Source organism: Dendrobates tinctorius, unplaced genomic scaffold (genome assembly GCF_039654945.1).
Source record: "Dendrobates tinctorius isolate UK_male_01 unplaced genomic scaffold, ASM3965494v1 ptg000159l, whole genome shotgun sequence".
Classification (NCBI taxonomy): domain Eukaryota; kingdom Metazoa; phylum Chordata; class Amphibia; order Anura; family Dendrobatidae; genus Dendrobates; species Dendrobates tinctorius.
Window position 1 is genome coordinate 17,258,792 of NW_027361826.1, and position 20,268 is coordinate 17,279,059.

At 44.3% G+C, this 20,268-nt stretch overlaps 1 protein-coding gene across 1 annotated transcript in view; it reads left to right on the forward strand.

The window, feature by feature from the left end:
- Nucleotides 1-20,268, forward strand: part of CACNA1I (calcium voltage-gated channel subunit alpha1 I) — a 665,843-nt gene that overhangs the window by 437,485 nt on the left and 208,090 nt on the right. The window contains exons 17-21 of the mRNA XM_073549592.1: nucleotides 12,206-12,329; nucleotides 14,164-14,232; nucleotides 14,365-14,549; nucleotides 19,056-19,182; nucleotides 20,090-20,215. Of these exons, the coding sequence (XP_073405693.1) occupies nucleotides 12,206-12,329; nucleotides 14,164-14,232; nucleotides 14,365-14,549; nucleotides 19,056-19,182; nucleotides 20,090-20,215 (631 nt within the window). The remainder of the gene's footprint in view (nucleotides 1-12,205; nucleotides 12,330-14,163; nucleotides 14,233-14,364; nucleotides 14,550-19,055; nucleotides 19,183-20,089; nucleotides 20,216-20,268) is intronic.

Here is a 20,268-nt window from a genome sequence, read left to right on the forward strand (position 1 = left end):
ACGTGATTGATGAAATTTTGGAAGACCACTGGAGCATTGGTAAGACCGAAAGGCATGTCCAAATTCTCAAACAACCCTTCAGTAGTGAGAAAAGCAGTTTTCCACTCATCTCCTTCCCGGACTCGGATAAGGTTATACGCTCCCCGTAGATCTAATTTCGAAAACCACTTAGCTCCGGACAACTGGTTGTACAAATCAGGAATAAGTGGGAGGGGATACGTATTTCTCACAGTTATCTTATTTAACTCTCAAATCGAGGCATGGGCGCAAACCACCGTCTTTTATCTTTACAAAAAAGAACCCCGCCGCCACGGGAGAGACAGAAGGACGAATGTGTCCCTTACGGAGACTCTGGGAAATGTATTCCTTCATAGCAGCCCGCTCGGGACCCGAAAGGTTATACAAGCAGGCCTTGGGCAATTTAGCACCTGGAACCAGGTCAATGGCACAATCAAAAGGGCGGTGTGGTGGTAAAACTTCAGCCTCTTTTCGGAGAAACCGTCCGTATAGTCCTTTAGGTACTCCGGAATACCTTCCAGACCAACGGACGACACAGACACAGTAGCAAGACATCTTTCGGAACAATAGGGACCCCATTTAACAATGTCCCGAGATTCCCAATTAATCACAGGATTATGTAATTGTAACCAGGGGAACCCCAACACCAGTCCAGCAGGCAGGTTGTCCATAACAAAGCATGAAATACGTTCCTGGTGCAAGGAACTCACTTTAAGGAGACACTCCTCTGTAAGAAATATGATGTCATTCTTAGCCAGTGGTGTTTTGTCAATGGCAACATGGATAGGAGTCTCCAGCATAACTGGCCCTAACTTACACCTGGACACCATGTCAGAGTCAATAAACTTCAATGACGATCCGCAATCCACGAAGGCAGAAGTGGATGTGGAGACACTCCCACAACAAAGTTCCACTTGCAACAACATTTTTGAAAATGGAGAAAAAGGTACCTGAGAGCCTGGGTGACCTCCACGACAATCACCCGGGCTCAGCCGCTTGTTGGTCAGTGGACAGGAGGGGCAGTCCTTTTTCCAATGTCCAGAATCGCCACAGTGAAAACAGCATTTTCCCAAGCGCCGTTGTCTCCTTTCTTTCTCCTTGAGGTCGATGGTTCCCATCTCCATGGTTTCCAATGTAGGACTGGCTCCCCTTCCTTTGGAGAATAATGTGGTCTCAATCTGCATCACTCCCCTCGCCCGTAGCCTGTGATCCATTCGGATGGCCTGTGTCATAGCCTCCTCCAGGGAATCAGGCGGAGGGTGGAGAGCCAAAGCATCTTTCAGATGTTCAGACAGGCCTCTACGGAACAAACCCCGGAGGGCGGCATCATCCCAGCAGACCTCAGCAGCCCAGCATCTGAACTCTGAACAAAACCACTCGGCTGAGTGTTTCCCCTGGCACACACTCATCACCATGTCCTCAGCCATACGCATCAGATCAGGCTCATCACAAATATGCCCCAGGGCCTCAAAAAATGCATCCACAGTCATACGCTCAGGGGCAGTGGTCGGAAGGGAGAAAGCCCAAGTCTGGGGGGCTCCCCTTAACAGAGACATAATGACCCCCACTCTGTGACTTTCATCCCCAGAAGACTGTGGTCTCAAGGAAAAAAAAAGCTTACAGCCCTCCTTGAAAACTTTGAATTCCTTTTTATCTCCAGAAAAGGTATCCGGTAACTTAACCGGAGACTCAGGGGAAACTAATGTAACTTCCTGAGCCCCCGATGATAAAACCCCCTGCACAGTGTCAGCGATCAGCTGCTGAGACTGAGCCAGGGCTGGTTGTTCCCCCAGGAGTTTCTGAGACATCTGAGTCAGGTGCCTTACCTGCTCAGAAAGAGCGTGCATAGGATCCATCAAACACACACAGGAGAAGGGAAGCGGAGAAAAAAATGGTAACGGTCAGTTATAGTGTCAGGACTCTAATGTCAGGACCCTGTCAGCGTTGGCAAACTGCCACACAGAGCAGGGTGACTTACCCACACTATGGGAGAGCACGGGGTCCAATACTGTAATGATGGTTCAAGCAGACAGGACCTGCGGCACTGAAAATAGTAAGGAGTCCCAGGACCTACGATCATGTGACTGCAGGGGCGGGGCTTAGCGTCCTACTGCTGCAGATGATGTAATGTACCTACTGCAGGGCAACTGTTGTTGAGGAGAGGAAAACGCAGGTCAGACAAGCGAGGGTCGTACACGAAGAGGGCTGTGTGGTACCAGAGGGATGAGCAGAGAATAGGCAAGTCACAGGCAGGGGGTCATACAAAGAGAGCGCAGTACAAGAGGGACAGGCAGAACTCGTAACAGGGACAGAACCGGATCAAAACCAAACAAGCAACAAGTTATCAGGCACAAGGCACACGTACGCACAAGGTCAACTAACTCAGCCAAGGGCAGGAGAATAACTGACACCGGACCTAGGTCGAGTGAGCATTAAATAGCCGCCCTCTACCAGAGATAGGCAGAAACAATTAACCCCTGTCTGACCAGGACGGGCCAAAGTCAAACCCCATACTGGATCATGACAGGAAGTAGTGACGTTTTGGAATGCAGACTTTGATGGTCTGCTGGCATTATGTTCCGTTTGCAGAGCCCCTGATGTGCCTAAACAGGAAAAAACTCACATGTGACATCATTTTGGATACTAGACCCCAAATAACAAATCTAGATGTGCCCCCAACTAATCTAATGTAAATTAGTAGTGCATGGAGGTGTGGTACAATTTGAAGCAATCCTTCATACACAGGCCAGGTTTTTCGTGGAAGGTGTCGCATTGATAAATGGTGTCCCTGTGTATTCCTTTCTTGTAACACACTCGACACCTTTTTTTGCAGCTTACCTTTTCTTGGGGTTGGTGGGACCACCCCCGCTGAGCTGACTGAGCTAGAAACTAAGACCTCAGGAGGCAGGAAAAAATCACCAGCAGGGATAGAGGGAGTCGGCTGCCTTAAATCCAATCAGAAACTCCAGATGTCCAATCGTCCTCCTCATTATCAGGTGGAAGACCTCTGATAATTAGATCAGTGCCATTACCTCCTGTAACCACCAGAGGGAACCCGGAAAGTTCACTAGTAACCAGAGGTAGGCCAGAAAGTGAATTCACAACACCTGGCCCTCTTACTGGGCAGGTATTGACGGAATCGCAGCCTTCCCTTGAAGTGAACCAAGGACTCATCCACGCAGATGTCCCTTTGGGGCACGTACACCTCAGCAAACTTTTTGTTGAAGTGTTCGATGACCGGCTGAACTTTGAAAAGACGGTCAAAGTTGGGGTCATCTCGTGCGGGACACTGTATTATTATTATAATGCAGAAATTTGTGGATGGCCTCAAAACGCATCAAGGCCATGACCATTCAGAACACTGGAGTGTTATATAAAATATCAATGTCAGAGACACCGCACTACACTTGCTCATAGAGCCAGTGCGCGTGTCCTGAGTACAGAAGCTGTGCTAAACGAGGTACAGGAGGAATAAACAGACGGGAGGTCAGACAAAGCCAAAGGTCATACACAGGATCACAGTACAGTACCAGGGATGAGACAGAGCGGATAATCAGGGCCAAGCAGAGATCAAAACCAAACAGACATAGGAGGTACCAGGCAGAATCCAAAGCGATATCCAGAGAACAGACCGAGTCATACACAGAGAATCAAGTAACCAGAACACAGCACAAACACACTCAGGGGTCACCACACAAATGCCAAGGGCAAGAGTATAACTGACAGGGATGGGAGCGTCCTGAGGCTATAAGAAGCCTCCCCCAGAACCAGGGAGAGGCCACAATCATAGCCCCAGGTGTGCAGGTAAGCCTGCATCGGGATCACAACCTTTAACCCCAGAAATGCCCGTCATCAGCACTGGTTCCAAACATTAACCCCACGTGTGCGAGTCAAACCCGCACTGAGATCATGACAATCAACACTCCATTATTGCCAAAGTTCGGGCTTCTTCAGGATCCCAATATGGAGGACCAGGCCCCAAAACTGCGTCACTTCAACTGCGTCTACAGGAGACCAGTTTGAAAATGATGAACCCAGGTTTTGCTCCAAAAATTGACGAGCATACAAATTAGTTTGCTCCACCATGAGGTTAACAAAATCCTCAGAGAAAAAGACTTTGAAACAGTCAATTGCTGTGAGGCCGGTGATGTCAAACTTGATTCCGGATTCTGCCACAAAATCAGGAATCAGTGGCTCGTAATTTTCGGGGGGGGGGCGAGTGTTATGAATGAGTCACCGGAGGAGGAAAAAACAAAAATGCAAGCTAAGTCCAGAAAACCGGAGCGGTTGGTAGCTAGCGGATTGCAGACCCCTGATCCTATTCACAACAATTAACAGTAGCCGTGGAGCGTTCCTACGGTGGTCCTAGACGCATCTTCACAGCTGGAGAACTAAATAAGCCTAAAGAAAGAAAGGGGAAATCTAAACTGCCCCAGAGCAGACCCCAAAGCAATAAACAGCCCCCAACATGTATTGACGGTGAAAACAGATGAAAACACAGACAGAAAGACAGGCAGAGAAAATGATGGGGCCCAACTAACTAGATAGGAAAGGACAGAAAAGATGCTGGCTGCAATCCGCAAAAACCCTACCAAAAAAGTTCCAACACGTCTGATAGGAAAAACAGCCCTGAAGTCACTAGACTTCAAAATCCCTATATCAGCACTCTGATATATTCTGAAGACAGAGCAAAAGAGATTTAACCGATCAGGGACAAAAATGGAAATTCAGCAGAACCCCAGCCGGGGCTGGCAGAACACAAAACTAAGCAAATCAGACAAAATCTCATGGAACAATAACAGAGCAAACTTAGCTTTAGAAGACAGGAACTGAACTGGAGGCCAGAGCTCAGAGAAGAGAAATCACCAGCAACCCTACAGGGCGTCGGCTGCCTTATATCCACTCACTGATTCCGGATGTCCAATCGCAATCCACCTGTTCGGGTGACATGTTTCTCCCATCCAAATCAGTTTCACCACCTCCTTTCACCAGCAGAGGGAGTTCATCGGACATCAAAGGTGAACGAGAAAATGAGCTCACAACAGCGAGGTCCATACGGTGAGCACTGGGTCAGCTGCGGGCATGGTGGGCGCTGCCTCATCTTCTGTCCTGGGGCATCTGCGTGGTGGTTCCGCAGGACCCGAGGAGGAAGATGAGGAGGGGGAAGAGGAAGAGGATGAAGAATCCGAAAAATAAAGAAAACTGGGATCGTCATCCTCGCTATCAGTGTCAGAGGCAAGTATAGCATATGCCTCCTCCATTGAATAGCGCTGTAGGGATGAATTTGATGACATTTTTGTGTAAATATGGTGCTTGGGTGTACACTTTACTGAAAACTGTATGTGTATGTGTGGGGGGATAGTGATTGGTGTAAACTTTTTTTAAAGAAAAAGCTGTGGAATAAAGTCTAAAACAGCAGGCCCTAGCTCTGATAAGTGTCACTTATCAAAATTAGGCTGCTGGATGTGCACATGGGGGTGGTGCAAGGGGGGTGAAAAAAAAAAAAGGAAAATGGCAGGCACAAACTCTGCTACGTGAACTGTGTCGCTTATCAAAGTTTGGCAGCTGGGTGATGTGTGTGCAGAGTTGGCGCTAAGGGGGCTGAGAAAAAAAATTGAGCACGAGTGTTGATCGATGAACTGTGTCACCAATCAACGCTCGGCGACTGCGCAAGGGAGGGTGGAGGGGGGTAAAAAAAAGGGGATGGGGGATTGGGGTGGATGAAGAGAGATTGGGCAGGGATCAACAGTTAGGTTTGTAGTTAGGTGGCACAAAGGGGGGTGAAAAAAATGAAAGACGGCAGGCACAAGCTTTGATAAGTGACGTGTGTCACTTATCCAAGTTTTGCAACTGCGGGATGTATGTGTACGGAGGTGGCGCAAAGAGGGCTAAGGAAAAAAAGCGAGCACGAGTGTTGATCGGTGAACTGCGTCACCGATCAACGCTGGGCGGCTGCGCACAGAGGCGGCGCAAAAGGGGAGTGGAGGGGGTAAAAATAGGGGGATGGGGGATTGGGGTGGATGAAAAGAGATTGGGCAGGGATCAGTTAGGGTTGTAGTTAGGTGGCACAAAGGGGGTGAAAAAAATGAAAAACGGCAGGCACAAGCTTTGATAAGTGACGTGTGTCACTTAACCAAGTTTTGTGGCTGCGGGATGTGTGTACGGAGGTGGCGCAAAGGGGGCTAAGGAAAAAAGCGAGCACGAGTGTTGATCAGTGAACTGCATCACCGATCAATGCTGGGCGGCTGCGCCTGGAGGCGGCGCAAAAGGGGGGTGGAGGGGGTAAAAAGAGGGGTAAGGGGGATGGGGGGATGAAGATAAATGGGGTGAAGATAGATTGGGCAGGGGATCAGGGATCAGGTAACACTTACAGTTGGCAGTTTTCTCTTCTCTTTTCAGCAGGGATTGTGATGCTCAGCACAGGAGCTCTTGCTGCGTATGACCTCTCTGCAGGAATTCTCAGCTAAGAGTGAGGACCCCTGCAGAGATGTCAGACAGGTCACAGAGCGGTCACATCGCTGCTGTGACCTGTCATTGGTGGGATCGAATGATTTCATCGATCCCACCATTCCCTGCTCTGCCTGGTGACCATGGCAACTGTCTGGGATCGGAGCTCACAGCTCCAATTCCTACGCAGGTCATGGCCAGGTCATCAGCAGGGTACAGAGCGGTCACAGCGTGACCGCAGCTGTGCCCTGTGGTTGGCGCGATCGCCAATCTAATCGATTGTGCCAACCATCTCCTGCACCAGGCTCCGGCCTAGGATCGGTGCTAAATACAGCACCGATCCGGGCAGGTACTGGCAGGGCACAGCGGCGATATAGCGCCGCTGTGCCCTGCGATTAGTGCGATCGATTAGATCGGCGATCATGCCAGTGCCTGGCGTTGCCGGCTCTAGGATCGAGTACATCAGTACCCCGATCCTAGCCTAGGACATCATTGTTTCAGCCAAGCTAATTGGCTGAAACAATGAGAAATGCTGCGATTGGCTGTTCAGAATTGAACAGCCAATCACAGCGCTCTGGGCGGGATTGCAGCCTGGGAGGCCAACGCCATCTTCTGTAAGGTGAGATGGCGTCAGAATTTTAATGGGATCACCGTGATTTAGGTCGCGGTATCGCATTAAAGGGCTCGATGTACTATCCCGTCCACTGGATGTCAGAAAGGGGTTAATGAATTTGTAAAAATTTCTAATTTCTTTTTTTTTCAGTCAAGATGGGGTGCAGAGTGTACATTAATGAGAAAAAGCTTTTTTGAATTTACCAAATGGCTGCAATGAAACAAAGAGTGAAAAATTTAAAGGGGTCTGAAAACTTTTCAAACCCATTGTACATTGTTTCTGCCATCGACCATTTGGCTTCCCTACCCTGACCTGAAATCCTGCATGCAGTTTGACAGACAGGAGAGCAGGAGCAGAGAGAAAGACTCTTTCCACTTTCTGTATTTAATTTCCATTTCTTGATAACAGGATTGAACAGCAAGATTTGCAGATTGTCTTTTTTTCACATTACCTATCAAATGATATCAAGTTGTCAATAAGAACAGTGACCATTTAAATCTACATTTTTAGATGATGGCTCTTGTGTTTAAATTTGGTTGCATAACAAATACGATAGTATGTAGTATAGTGCATAATGGTAAGTCAACAGAACAGTAAATTAATTCTATGGACAAAATCCCCACAGTACGTCACACTTAGTACTGGGCCTGACATAGTTGCGCATGACTTATTGATACTCTCTTTGGTGTCCTTTGAATGGCTGTGTCGGGCACCACCTGCATTATAACACATATATAAATTTTGTTTAAAGTGTTTCTTTAAGCACTTTGCAAATAGGGGAATGAGATTCTTGACTGTTGTGTCACCCCATACACTGAAAAGCCACTTTTTCAAAGACACCCTTTCATGATTGGTACTTCTGTATAGAAAATATACTGGGAAAGAGTGATGATCGAACATGCTCGTGTCCTAACTGAGTATTTTCGGCGTGCTCGAATACTATGTTTGAGTCCCCACAGCAGCATGTCGCACGGCTTTTCGACAGCCGCAACGCATGCAGGGATTGCCTGTTTGTTAGGAATCCCTTCATGTGTTGTGGTTGTCCAACAGCAGTGGCGGCGACTCAAGCATATTTTTCAAGCACACTGAAAACACTCACTTAGGACATGATCATGTGATAATACCTTATCCGAGCATGCTCGCTTATCACTAGTGGGAAAATCAAGTGATCTTAACGACTTGGAATAACACATGGTTATTGGTGCTAGACTAACCGGGGTCAGTAATTACAAACTTATGGGATTTTCTCAATGGCTTTGTTAATTATATGTAATAACGATGATGTGGTCAAGGAAAAATATCCAGTTAAAGTTGACCGTGTCAAAGTAAGCAACTCTTCCAAAAATGTGGACAGAAGAGAATGGCAAGATTCCTTCTGATTCACATGCTTTTCATAGTCATGCCAATGCTGCTGCTGCTGCTGCTGCTGGAACTAACTGGTCAGTTAGTTTGAGTACCATGTTGTCCAGTTCTAAGGCTAATGTTATTGCTATCCAGAAAGGCAATACTCATGTGGCAAAAAAAATGTAAAAACTGGATCACTGAGAAACAGAGAATTATATTCATTGGTCAGTTTAATGTAGATTTCAGTTACACCATGTTGATGAATTGGTCAGAAGTGATGATGAGCAAGTATACTCGTTGCACGAGTTTTTCCGAGCATGCTCGGGTGTCCGCAGAGTATTTTGGCGTGCTCGGAGATTTAGGTTTCATCGCTTCATTGTGGAATGCCTGTTTGTTAGGGAATTCCCACTGTATTCAGCCTATCTACAAGTCGTAAATCATGCTGCTGAGATGATGAAAAATAAATCTCCGCGCACGCCAAAATACTCGATCACCCGAGCATGCTCGGGGAGACCCGAGCAACAGTGCTACTCGCCCATCACTATTCAGCAGGAGTTGATGAACTCTTCCTCTCAAATGTAAAGACTTTAAGGTGAGGTGATAGAAGTGGAGTGATAGTGTAAGGGCCCCGTCACACATAGCGACTCACCACCAGCGATCCCGACAACGATATCAACGTGTCAGGATCGCTGGTGAGTCGCTACATGATTGCTGGTAAGCTGTCAAACAGACAGCTTCACCAGCGATCAGCACCAGCAACGCCGAGCGCGCGGTGTCTCCGTGTACTTTAGTTACCAGCGCGCTGATGCAGGGAGCTGGTAACTAAGGTACACATCAGGTTTCTAAGGGACATGCGTCACTTAGAAACCCGATGTGTACCTTAATTACCAGCTCCGTGCATCAGCGCGCTGGTAGCTAAGGTACACATCGGGTTTCTAAGTGACGCACGTCCCTTAGATACCCTATGAGTACCTTAGTTACCAGCTGATCGCTGGACTCCCGCCTGTCACACGCAGCAATGCGTACTGGCCAGCGGGAGACCAGCGATCAAAGAAATGTCCAGGGCTTTCCAAGAGCGATCAGCGATACCGGCAGGGGGGCCAGTCGCTGATCACTGTCACACACAGGGATCTCGCTGGTGAGATCGCTGTTGTGTCACAAAACTTGTGACTCAGCAGCGATCTCGCTAGCGAGATCGCTATGTGTGACGGGGCCCTAAGGATTGTTTCTGTGTTTTTATGTACTCTTGGTCCTTTGTTATATGTGGATGGAGATTTGAACTTTAAGGTCTTACCTAAGGATTGAGGAAGACCAGTTAATTCCTTCATTATACCCATTTGCTCAATAGATAAAGGACTCTTTGAGCAGGACATTGTGCCATCCCACAAAGTCATATGGGTATGAATTGTTTCCAAATACATAACAATGGGTTTTCCTTGCTTCTTTGGCCTTCATAGTCTCCAGATCTTAATCATGTTGAGCATTTTTGCACAGGGTAGAACATCAAAGCAGTCTATCTAATTTGAAGCAACTGTTAGAAGCCATGCTGTCCAAATGAGACAATATTTCTATTGAATAACACCAAGTAGTGGCCAAAATAATTGCTGTTTGAAAGGCAAAGGAGGACCATTGTTCTACTATATAAAAGCAATTTAGTTATTGCTGCATTATTTAAAGAGCATCTTTCGCTGGATCTTTTAAATTTAAAGGGAATCTGTCACCCCTTTTTTGAGATATCATATAGTGATATCATTCGTGTGTCACATAAGGATTCTCTTAGTACTTTTGCTTCCACCCTGACCCAGCACTTTTCATGCATAAATACCTTTTTTGTATCGGTTCAGATGTATGTAAACTGCCACGTTCCGGTCCGCTGGGCGGGGCTTATTCACCTGCTCCCCCCCTCCCTGTCTTGCTCTATGCATTTCTTCTTGCATAGAGCAAGACAGGGAGGGGGGAGCAGGTGAATAAGCCCCGCCCATCGGACCGCAACGTGGCAGTTTACATACATCTGAACCGATACAAAAAAGGTATTTATGCATGAAAAGTGCTGGGTCAGGGTGGAAGCAAAAGCACTAAGAGAATCCTTATGTGACACACGAATGATATCATTATATGATATCTCAAAAAAGGGGTGACAGATTCCCTTTAAACCGAGTACATACTCCAATTGGTGCTGCTCCACTGATTGTGGAACAGTTTATCTTTTTCTTTTGGGACCCTCCATTCCAAAGTTATGCCCTCTGGAAATAAAGATGCAAATTTTCCCTTCAACTAGCTTTCCATATGTCCTTCAACTTCTACGTCCGCATTTGCTGTTTTCCCTCTGATGCTAGCAAATCAAAATAAGGCCACACCCACAGATAAGGTTTGTGGTACACGCCCAGTTACTTAAAGAGAAAATGTCCATCTTTATTTTTGAAGGGTATAACTATAGAATGGAGGGGTACAGAAGAAAAAGAAAAACTGATCCAGAATCAGTGGAACAGCAACAATCTAAGGAGGCAGTACTGCTTGGTACTTCTTGTATTCAGCAAGTGTTCCTCTCGGCACTCTACTAATATGGAAAAAAGTTGCCAAAGGAAACCATGATGAGAATTTGAAGCAATTCTAAAGCCAAGCAATCCACCAACATTAATTAATCAAAGGAGGAACTTGGCTTAAGTAAAAAAAAGTCCAGAAAAAAAGTCCTTTTAAGGCTCCTCATATCATTCTACATTAAAGGGTTTAGCCCACAAGGTTGCTATTTCTATTTGCTCCTAGCAGCATGACCCTTCCTAATCTGAAAGTTCTGATTTCTGAGACAGGACTATCTAAACCAGCCAGCCCCCTTTAACTGCATACATTAAATGATTCATTTTATGTGACGGACTAAAACATTTTGTACCTAAATCAAAACTCAGCAGGCAATTATGGCATCAGAAATTGGAGAGCTGTAACAATACAAAATAATCACCGGTTGCCCAAGATGCAAAATATTAGCTCTCCAATCAGACTGGAGGTTTAATAATTCTCGATCAAAATGACTCTAACTCATTGAATGAGCAACACACGGAAATATGTCTTGGTTTAGGAATCAAATTGGCATAATATATCAACACCATAGCCCCTTGCCTTTAATGCAGTGATACAGAAAATAGATCAGTGCAGTAATTTATGTTTTGAGATTACATTTCCGGACTCCTATGGCGGTAGATTTGCATTTCGGCTCTCTAAAGCATAGAAAAGATGTGTTTGATTAAACTCAGAAGCTGTTTTCTTTCATCCGCTTGCTGAAAACACTCATGGAACATCCTGCTGTCTCGCTGCTCCACTCCTTCTCGTTCACTAACTACCGTGAAACTATAAGATGAGGTTCACGCGACGCAGAAATAGCTGCGCTCAGAGTCAAAGCGTAAAAAAAAAAATTTACAAGCTTGAGAGGTTTTTCCAGGACCTTGGACAGCAGCTGCAAGGATGTTATGGCACGGAAATCACTGTACATTACAATGAAATCGTTCATTATAGCACTCGCCAGCCAAAATATGCAATTTAACTTTCTGGCACCAAGTTTTAATTACTGAAGTATTGGGCGACATAAGCTTGAATGTAATCCAGGAAGCGCTGAATCCTCAATCTGGTCTGACAGACAGGAATAATACAAGCACTGATCGGTTTTGTTTAGACCACAATGATTATTTCATACACGGAGTTAATACATAGAGTGGTGTGGTGGAGTGGCGTTTTTTTTTAGGCATCGTCTCCGGATTGAGCTGTGATTGCCTCTGTCTCCGTTCCATGCAGGTTTCGCATCATGTGTCAGACAATAATTGCACACAAGCTTTTCGACTATGTGGTCCTCGCATTTATTTTCCTCAACTGCATCACTATTGCTCTAGAGAGGCCTCAGATTGAGCACAAGAGTACGGTGAGAATCATCTTTATTATTCTGGAATGCCCGGTTCTTCTTCGAGTGACTGTAGTAATATAACCTGATTAAGTCAGAAAGCCAAGAGAGGAATGACAAGGTTAACCAATTCAGAGCGTTCCGAATAATCACTGCTAACTCTGGCAGATGCCACGTAAGCATTGTGATACTATGCAGATTAATGGGGAATATTCATGGTAATGATCAGTTGGTAAAATGAGCTCCAATCTACCGTATAATCATGTCGTTAACATGTGCAAGATGTGCATTTATATGTTACATTGATCGCATGCCATTTCGGAACTGTAATTGTTTGTATTGCTCGCAATGAACCATAATTTCCACCATTTCTCAATTATTTCTCATAGAAGTGTATGAATAAATTGACAACTGGGTACTTATACTTATAGTTGGGGTTGTGCCTCTGCATATATTGAGGGCTCGTGCACATGGCCGTATTTTTGGCCCAAGTGCAATCCGACAAAACATCGGACCACACTCAGACCAATGTTAGTCTATGAGCCTGTGCACATTTCCAATTTTGTCTGAGAAAAAAAAGTTGCATTCCCAAATTGGAGCCGATATTCGGATCGCACTCGGCCATGCAAGTCAATGAGTCAGTGGAAAACATCGGACTGCACTCGGATGACATCTGAAAAAGGACTTGTCATCTTTCCAAATGTGTCTGTTTTAGTAACTACTTAAGTAAATATTCCTTATAGAGTTGAGTTAAAATGTTCAGAATTGGTCACCGAATCTGAATTTGCCATATTGGTGCCATATTGGTACCCTATTCATGCCAAATTTATGTTTGATGATTGTGTCCAAAGACATTCGTTCATTTCTACTACCATTGACTCCAATGACATTCGGCAGTGTTCGGCGAATATTGCAAAAAAAATTTCCGCCTCCGATCATAATTGGAAAGAAATTTTGAAAAATTTGCTCAACTCTATTTATAAATCAACAATTCTGGAGCAAGTTTTCTTATAACTATGTATTTTTCTGTTATGCTACCTAAAAATGTAAGAATACATTGATGATAGATGCTGCTATTCCTTCTAGCAAAGAGGTCTACATAATTAGCAGTGATTGGACCATGTCATGCCGGGGTCGCAATAGCGTACATTCTCTCATCCGAGAGAATCTGGCAGATTAGGCAAATCACCCACTGGTCAGAGTCTAATCAGAGCGTAATCATAGTGTGAGCCGATTCTCTCCATGGAAATCGAACTGCACCCAGATGTCATCTGAGTCCAGACTGATGGTTTCCACATTTTCATTGACTTTCATGGCCGAGATACGAATATCGGATGGTAAATCGAGCATGCTGGAATGTTTTTTCCAACACCAGCTCTATCTGAGGAAAAAATTGGACATGTGCCCATTGGCATGACATGGGGATGAGTGATATCCGTCAAAACAGCAGATAGCACTTATTATGGTCGTATGCACGAGCCCCAAGGATAGGAGATAATTTGCTGATAGCTGGGTTCCAGCATTTGTGGGGTCCCCCAGAGATCCCAACAACAGGATTCTGCTGACATTGAATGGAGAAGCAATGTGCATGCTTGATCTTATTCCCACTTAATCCCATACACCGATGTTTCTCCACATCTCATTGAGTCTTGTTATTTTCCGGCTGGTATAAAGTACTAGATATTATGGTTTAAGTGTAACCGAAAATAACTGCTCACATTATGTATCTGTTCATAGAACTTCCCGGCTGTGATCTATTATCTGTAAGACCCACATCTCATGTCCTAAGCCTCTTTACCTTTCTTCTCTTGTGTCAGCTCCATTTATACTAATGTTATTTCCTTATCTTCGACAGGAGAGACTATTTCTCAGTATATCAAACTACATATTCACTGCTATCTTTGTAGCTGAGATGACATTAAAGGTATGTCAATGTATTCCAATCTGAGTCAGTCAAATATTTATTCACATTTGTCCTCTCTTTATGGAAATGAAGTTCTGCTTATCTTTTTTTGCCAGTATAATCTATCTCTATGTCTTTCATTGTTTTCTTCAGGTGGTTTCTCTAGGACTCTATTTTGGAGACCAGGCATATCTCCGCAGTAGCTGGAATATACTAGATGGGTTCCTTGTCTTTGTGTCATTAATTGATATTGTGGTTTCTGTGGCATCTGCTGGTGGAGCAAAAATTCTTGGAGTTTTGAGAGTTTTACGTCTTTTACGGACATTACGACCTCTAAGGTGAATAGAATTAAACTTTAATTTTCTTACAAGCTGAAACAATGTGGTGAGTAGTAGAAAGTAGTGATTTTTTTAATGTAAAACTTCAATTCTAAAAAAAATTGAGACTTGTTTTAAAATGCAATGATTTGGAAATTTGTTACAGTCATATTTTATGCACAACAGAACATAGATCACAGATCAGAAGGTGAAAGTTAGACATTTTCCATTTCATTTAAATGAATCAATTGATTTTGAAATTGGTGGCAGCAACTCATCTAAAAAATTTGGAAGATGGTGATTTCTACCGCTGTAGAGCATCCCTTCTAATTTTTACAAGAGTTTGTAAATATCTGGGAAGTGAGGAGACAATCACTGGAGTTTTGAGAAGAATGGGGTCCCATTCTTGTCTGATGTAGGCTTCTCACTGCCCAACAGTCCGGGGTCTTTGCCAGATTTTTCATATCATCATGTCCTACATGTTTTGTATTGGTGAAAGGTCTCAACAGCAGGTGGCTGATTCTTCCCTTGAACTCTACTTTTGTGAAGCCATGCTGTTGTGATGGATTTCGGATGTGGTTTAGCACTGGCTGGAACATGCAAGGTCTTCCCTGAAATATGCAATGTCTGGATGGATCAGATGCTGTTCTAAGACATCTATATACAGTGAGGAAAAAATGTATTTAGTCAGCCACCAATTGTGCAAGTTCTCCCACTTAAAAGGATGAGAGAGGCCTGTAATTGACATTATAGGTAGACCACAGCTATGAGAGTCAAAACGAGAAAACAAATCCAGAAAATCACATTGTCTGATTTGGCAAGATTTATTTTGCAAATTATGATGGAAAATAAGTATTTGGTCACCTAAAAACATGCAAGATTTCTTGCTCTCACAGACCTGTAACTTCTTCTTTAAGAGGCTCCTCTGTCCCCCACTCATTACCTGTAGTAATGGCATCTGTTTGAACTTGTTATCAGTATAAAAGACACCAGTCCACAACCTCAAACAGTCACACTCCAAACTCCACTATGGTGAAGTGAAGACCAAAGAGCTGTTGAATGACACAAGAAACAAAATTGTAGCCCTGCACCAGGCTGGGAAGACTGAATCTGCAACAGGCAAGCAGCTTGGTGTGATGAAATCAACTGTGGGAGCAATAATAAGAAAATGGAAGACATACAGAGCCACTGAGAATCTCCCTCGATCTGGGGCTCCATGCAAGATCTCACCCCGTGGGGCCAAAATGATCACAAGAACGGTGAGCAAAAATCCCAGAACCACATGGAGGGACCTAGTGAATGACCTGCATAGAGCGGTGACCACCGTAACAAAGGCTACCATCAGTAACACACTACGCCACAAGAGACTCAGATCCTGCAGTGCCAGACGTGTCCCTTTGCTTAAGCCAGTACATGTCCAGGCCCATCTGAAGTTTGCTAGAGAGCATTTGGATTATCAAGAAGAGTATTGGGAGAATGTCATATGGTCTGATTAAACCAAAGTAGAACTACTTGGTAGAAACAAAACTCATCGTGTTTAGAGGAGACAGAATGCTGATTTGCATCCAATAAACACCATACCTACTGTGAAGCATAGGGGCGGCAACATCATGCATTGGGGCTGTTTCTCTGCAAAGGGACCAGGACGACTGATATGTATACATGAAAGAATGAATGAGGCCATGTATTGTGAGATTTTGAGTGCAAACCTCCTTCCATCAGCAAAGGCATTGAAGATGAAATGTGGATGGGTCTTTCAGTATGATAATGATCCCAAGCACACCGTCATGGCAACAAAGGAGTGGCTTCACAAGAACCATATGAAGGTCCTGGAGTGGCCTAGCCAGTCTCCAAATCTCAACCCCATAGAATATCCGTGTTGCCTAGCGACAGGCCCAAAACATCAACGCTCTAGAGGAGATCTGCATGGAGGAATGGGCCAACATACCACCAACAGTGTGTGCCAACCTTGTGAAGACTTACAGAAAACATATGACCTCTGTTGCGGTCAACAAAGGATATATAACAAAATATTGAGATGAACATTTGTTAATGAACAAATATTTATTTTCCTCCATAATTTGCAAAATAAATCTTGCAATATCAGACAAGGTGATTTTCTGGATTTGTTTTCTCATTTTGACTCTCATAGTTGTGGTCTACCTATGATGTCAATTACAGGCCTCTCTCATCTTTTTACGTGGGAGAACTTGCACAATTGGTGGCTGACTAAATACTTTTTTCCCACTGTAGTGTGAAGCATTGATGGCGCCTTTCATATGTAAGCTGCCTATGTCATAAGCACTAATGCAACCGCAACCATCAGAGATGCAGGAACTGTGTCCTGAATACAAGCTGGATGGTCCTTCTCCTCTTAAGTCTGCAGGACACTGCGTCCATGATTTCCATAAAGAATTTCACATTTCGATTCATCCGACCACAGAACAGTTTTCCATTTTGCTTCAGTCCATATTAAATGAGCTTTAATGCAGAGAAGACAGCAGCGTTTCTGGATTGTGTTGATATATGGTTCCTTCTTTGCTTGATAGAGCTTTAACTTGCAATTGTGGATTGCACAGCAAACTGAGTCAACAAGCAATGATTTCTGGAAGTTTTGCTGACACATGCAGTGATTTGCATAACTGATTCGTGCCTGTATTTAATGCAGTGCCACCTGAGGGTCTTAGATCCTGTACACCCATTAATGACCGTTCTACTTGTCCCCTTGTCATGGATTTCTACAGAATCTCAAATCTTTTGATGATATGTCCTGTAGGTGGTGGGATATTCAAAGTCTTTGTAATATTATGTTAAGGAAAGTTTTGCTGAAACTTTCACAAAGTTTAGACACAGATATTCACCCATTGGTGAAACTCTGACCATCTTTGCTTCTGAGAGACTCTGCCTCTCTAACATGCTCTTTTTAAACTCAGAGACGTAACTTAGTTATCACACAGGTAGGATTAATTTCCCATGCGTTTCACCGTTACCAGTTTGGCTTCCTCAGAGCCCAGTGAAATCTTGCTTTCTTTACATATTACACAGCGTTCCAACTTTTTTGAGAATTGGGATTGTTATCAAGACTCGTTACCCAATGGATTTGGAAAAACATAGGGTTATAAAAAAGTAACTGATCAGTGTTCACTGATTAATTTCCTCCCTTTGCTGCTGGCATCTTAAGCTACTGTATTAAACTTCCTTGGATACTGGTAGCTTTTTTGTGGATATTCCATGACAGAAGGGCCAAACCCAATTGACGATGCGACAACAGAAGTATGCTGTAAATACAATAGCTACCTATTTTAGTGTACAGTACTTTTGCAATTTGAGCAAAAGTGGATATAGTTTACACATAGCTCCTAAATTCTTAAAACACATGAGTCCAGTGTGTAGCTCCTCTCTGGAATTTACCTGCCGATCTCAGCTTGATTGACAAGTCTTTTCCAATTTGCATATCAGGAGAGAACTGTCAATCAGGCAGATTGGATGAGCAGAAGCTGAAAGGGTGCAATCCAGTGGACACTTCTTCATGTGGTGTCAAGCTCAGGTTCCACAGGGAGCAGTGACAGAATTCATGTACCGCAGGTGTGGCTTCGGGTGCCAGAGCGGTGTCAGGACTCAGGGCTACACAAGAGGAGATAAATTAAAAGGTTCAGACTAAACACATTACGGTATACAGGGACTTGGCAACTCACTAGTTGCACAAAACTATAGAATGGACATTATTCAGGTGCCTCCCTACTGGGGACATGCCTTAAATACTTAATGCATTTCCAAAGTGTGTGCTCTGCCCCTTTAAGAAGCGGTGAACGCATGCTCTATGCGCCCTATCATGAGAACTGTGTGGCATGCACAGAGCAGGAAGAAGTACAGCAAGGAATGAGGATGCTGCTAGGTCCAGGGCGGTGAGTATGTCGGCGTCCCTGCAGGGAAAGAAGGAGAGAGACCAGACAGGGACGCTGGCATTGCATTACACTTTGGTTACAGCAGCATAATTCTTTAACAGATTCCTTTTAAGTATAAGCCAAAGTCTAGTGAAAAGTTTCATTCTACATTCAGGTTGCAGATATAAAAGTTTATATAAAAATATATATTATATCATTAGCAGTAGAAGTTTTGGCAATATTGTAATCAAGGCCAGACTGGCCATCCTGGCAAATGCCACAAGGACCTGTGTAGTCATGGGCCGCCATGTCTGCTACATTGTTAACAGAATCCGTGTTGTCAAGACACCCATACTGTTAAGAGTTGTTACGGAGCACAAAGTTGCTGGCTTTGTCACTTATCCCAGCAGGCCATGGGTATCATTAGAAATATTGATCATGTAGTAAATCTTGCTTTCCTCCATCCTGGGTGATATTAGTAATATATCTCCATTTGATGCTTGGGAAAGGGGACAGCATGGGCCTGTGTGATTTTGAAATGCCAGGGCTTAATATTAGCCCCATTCCGCACCTGATTATAATCCAAGGGACAGGAATGAAGATAACTATGTTCTCTGTTTCTTCTATTTTTCTTTTTAATCAGGGTAATAAGCCGAGCTCCAGGGCTGAAACTTGTCGTAGAAACCCTAATATCTTCTTTAAAACCAATTGGAAACATTGTCCTGATCTGTTGTGCCTTCTTTATAATATTTGGGATCCTCGGGGTACAGGTACAATCACTTGTTATATTATATTATCATCCTTCTATAAAGTTCTCTTAATTTCTTAGATAAGATCTGCTGTTAATTTACTAAATGTGCCTCCATATTTTCCAGTGGAGCACTGTATACAGGATAAAATGCAACTAATGTTGATTAGCCATGTGAATAAAAATACAGTATATAGATATAAATGCGAGGCTAACTCTCAAATTTGGGATGCTATATTTCTAAAATGTATTACATTTGCAGCTGGATATCATCTTTAAAGGGAATCTGTCACCCCTTTTTTTGGCCTATCAGCTGCCAGCATTGACATTAGGGGCTTATCTACAGCATTCTGTAATGCTGTAGATAAGCCCCCGATGTAACCTGAAAGATAAGAAAAACACATTAGATTATACTCACCGGGGGGTGGTCCGGTCCGATGGGTGTCGCGGTCCGGTCCGATGCCTCCCATCTTCATACGATGACGTCCTCGTCTTTCCTTCCTGTCGTGGCTCCAGCGCAGGCACACTGCTCTGCCCTGTTGAGGGCAGAGCAGAATACTGCAGTGCGCAGGCGCCAGACCTCTCCCGATGCCTGCGCACTGCAGTACTCGGCTCTGCCCTCAACAGGGCAGAGCAGTGCACCTGCGCCGGAGCCATTACAGGAAGGGAAGAAGAGGATGGCATCGTATGAAGATGGGAGGCATTGGACCGGACGGCGACACCCATCGGACCGGACCGCCCCCCCCGGCTGGTGAGTATAATCTAACATGTTTTTCTTATCTTTCAGGTTACATCGGGGGCTTATCTACAGCATTACAGAATGCTGTAGATAAGCCCCTGATGTCAGTGCCGGCAGCTCATAGGGCAAAAAAAGGGTGACAGATTCCCTTTAAATTCTAAAAATACATATTTCTTTTTGTTCTCTTTAGCTTTTTAAGGGAAAATTTTTCTACTGCCTTGGAATAGATGTTCGAAATGTCACGAACAGGTCAGATTGTGAAGCTGCCAATTATAAATGGGTGCATCACAAGTACAACTTTGATAACCTTGGACAGGTAATACCTAAAAAAAACAAGGTGATAACACCACAGTGCGTCATTGCCACTTC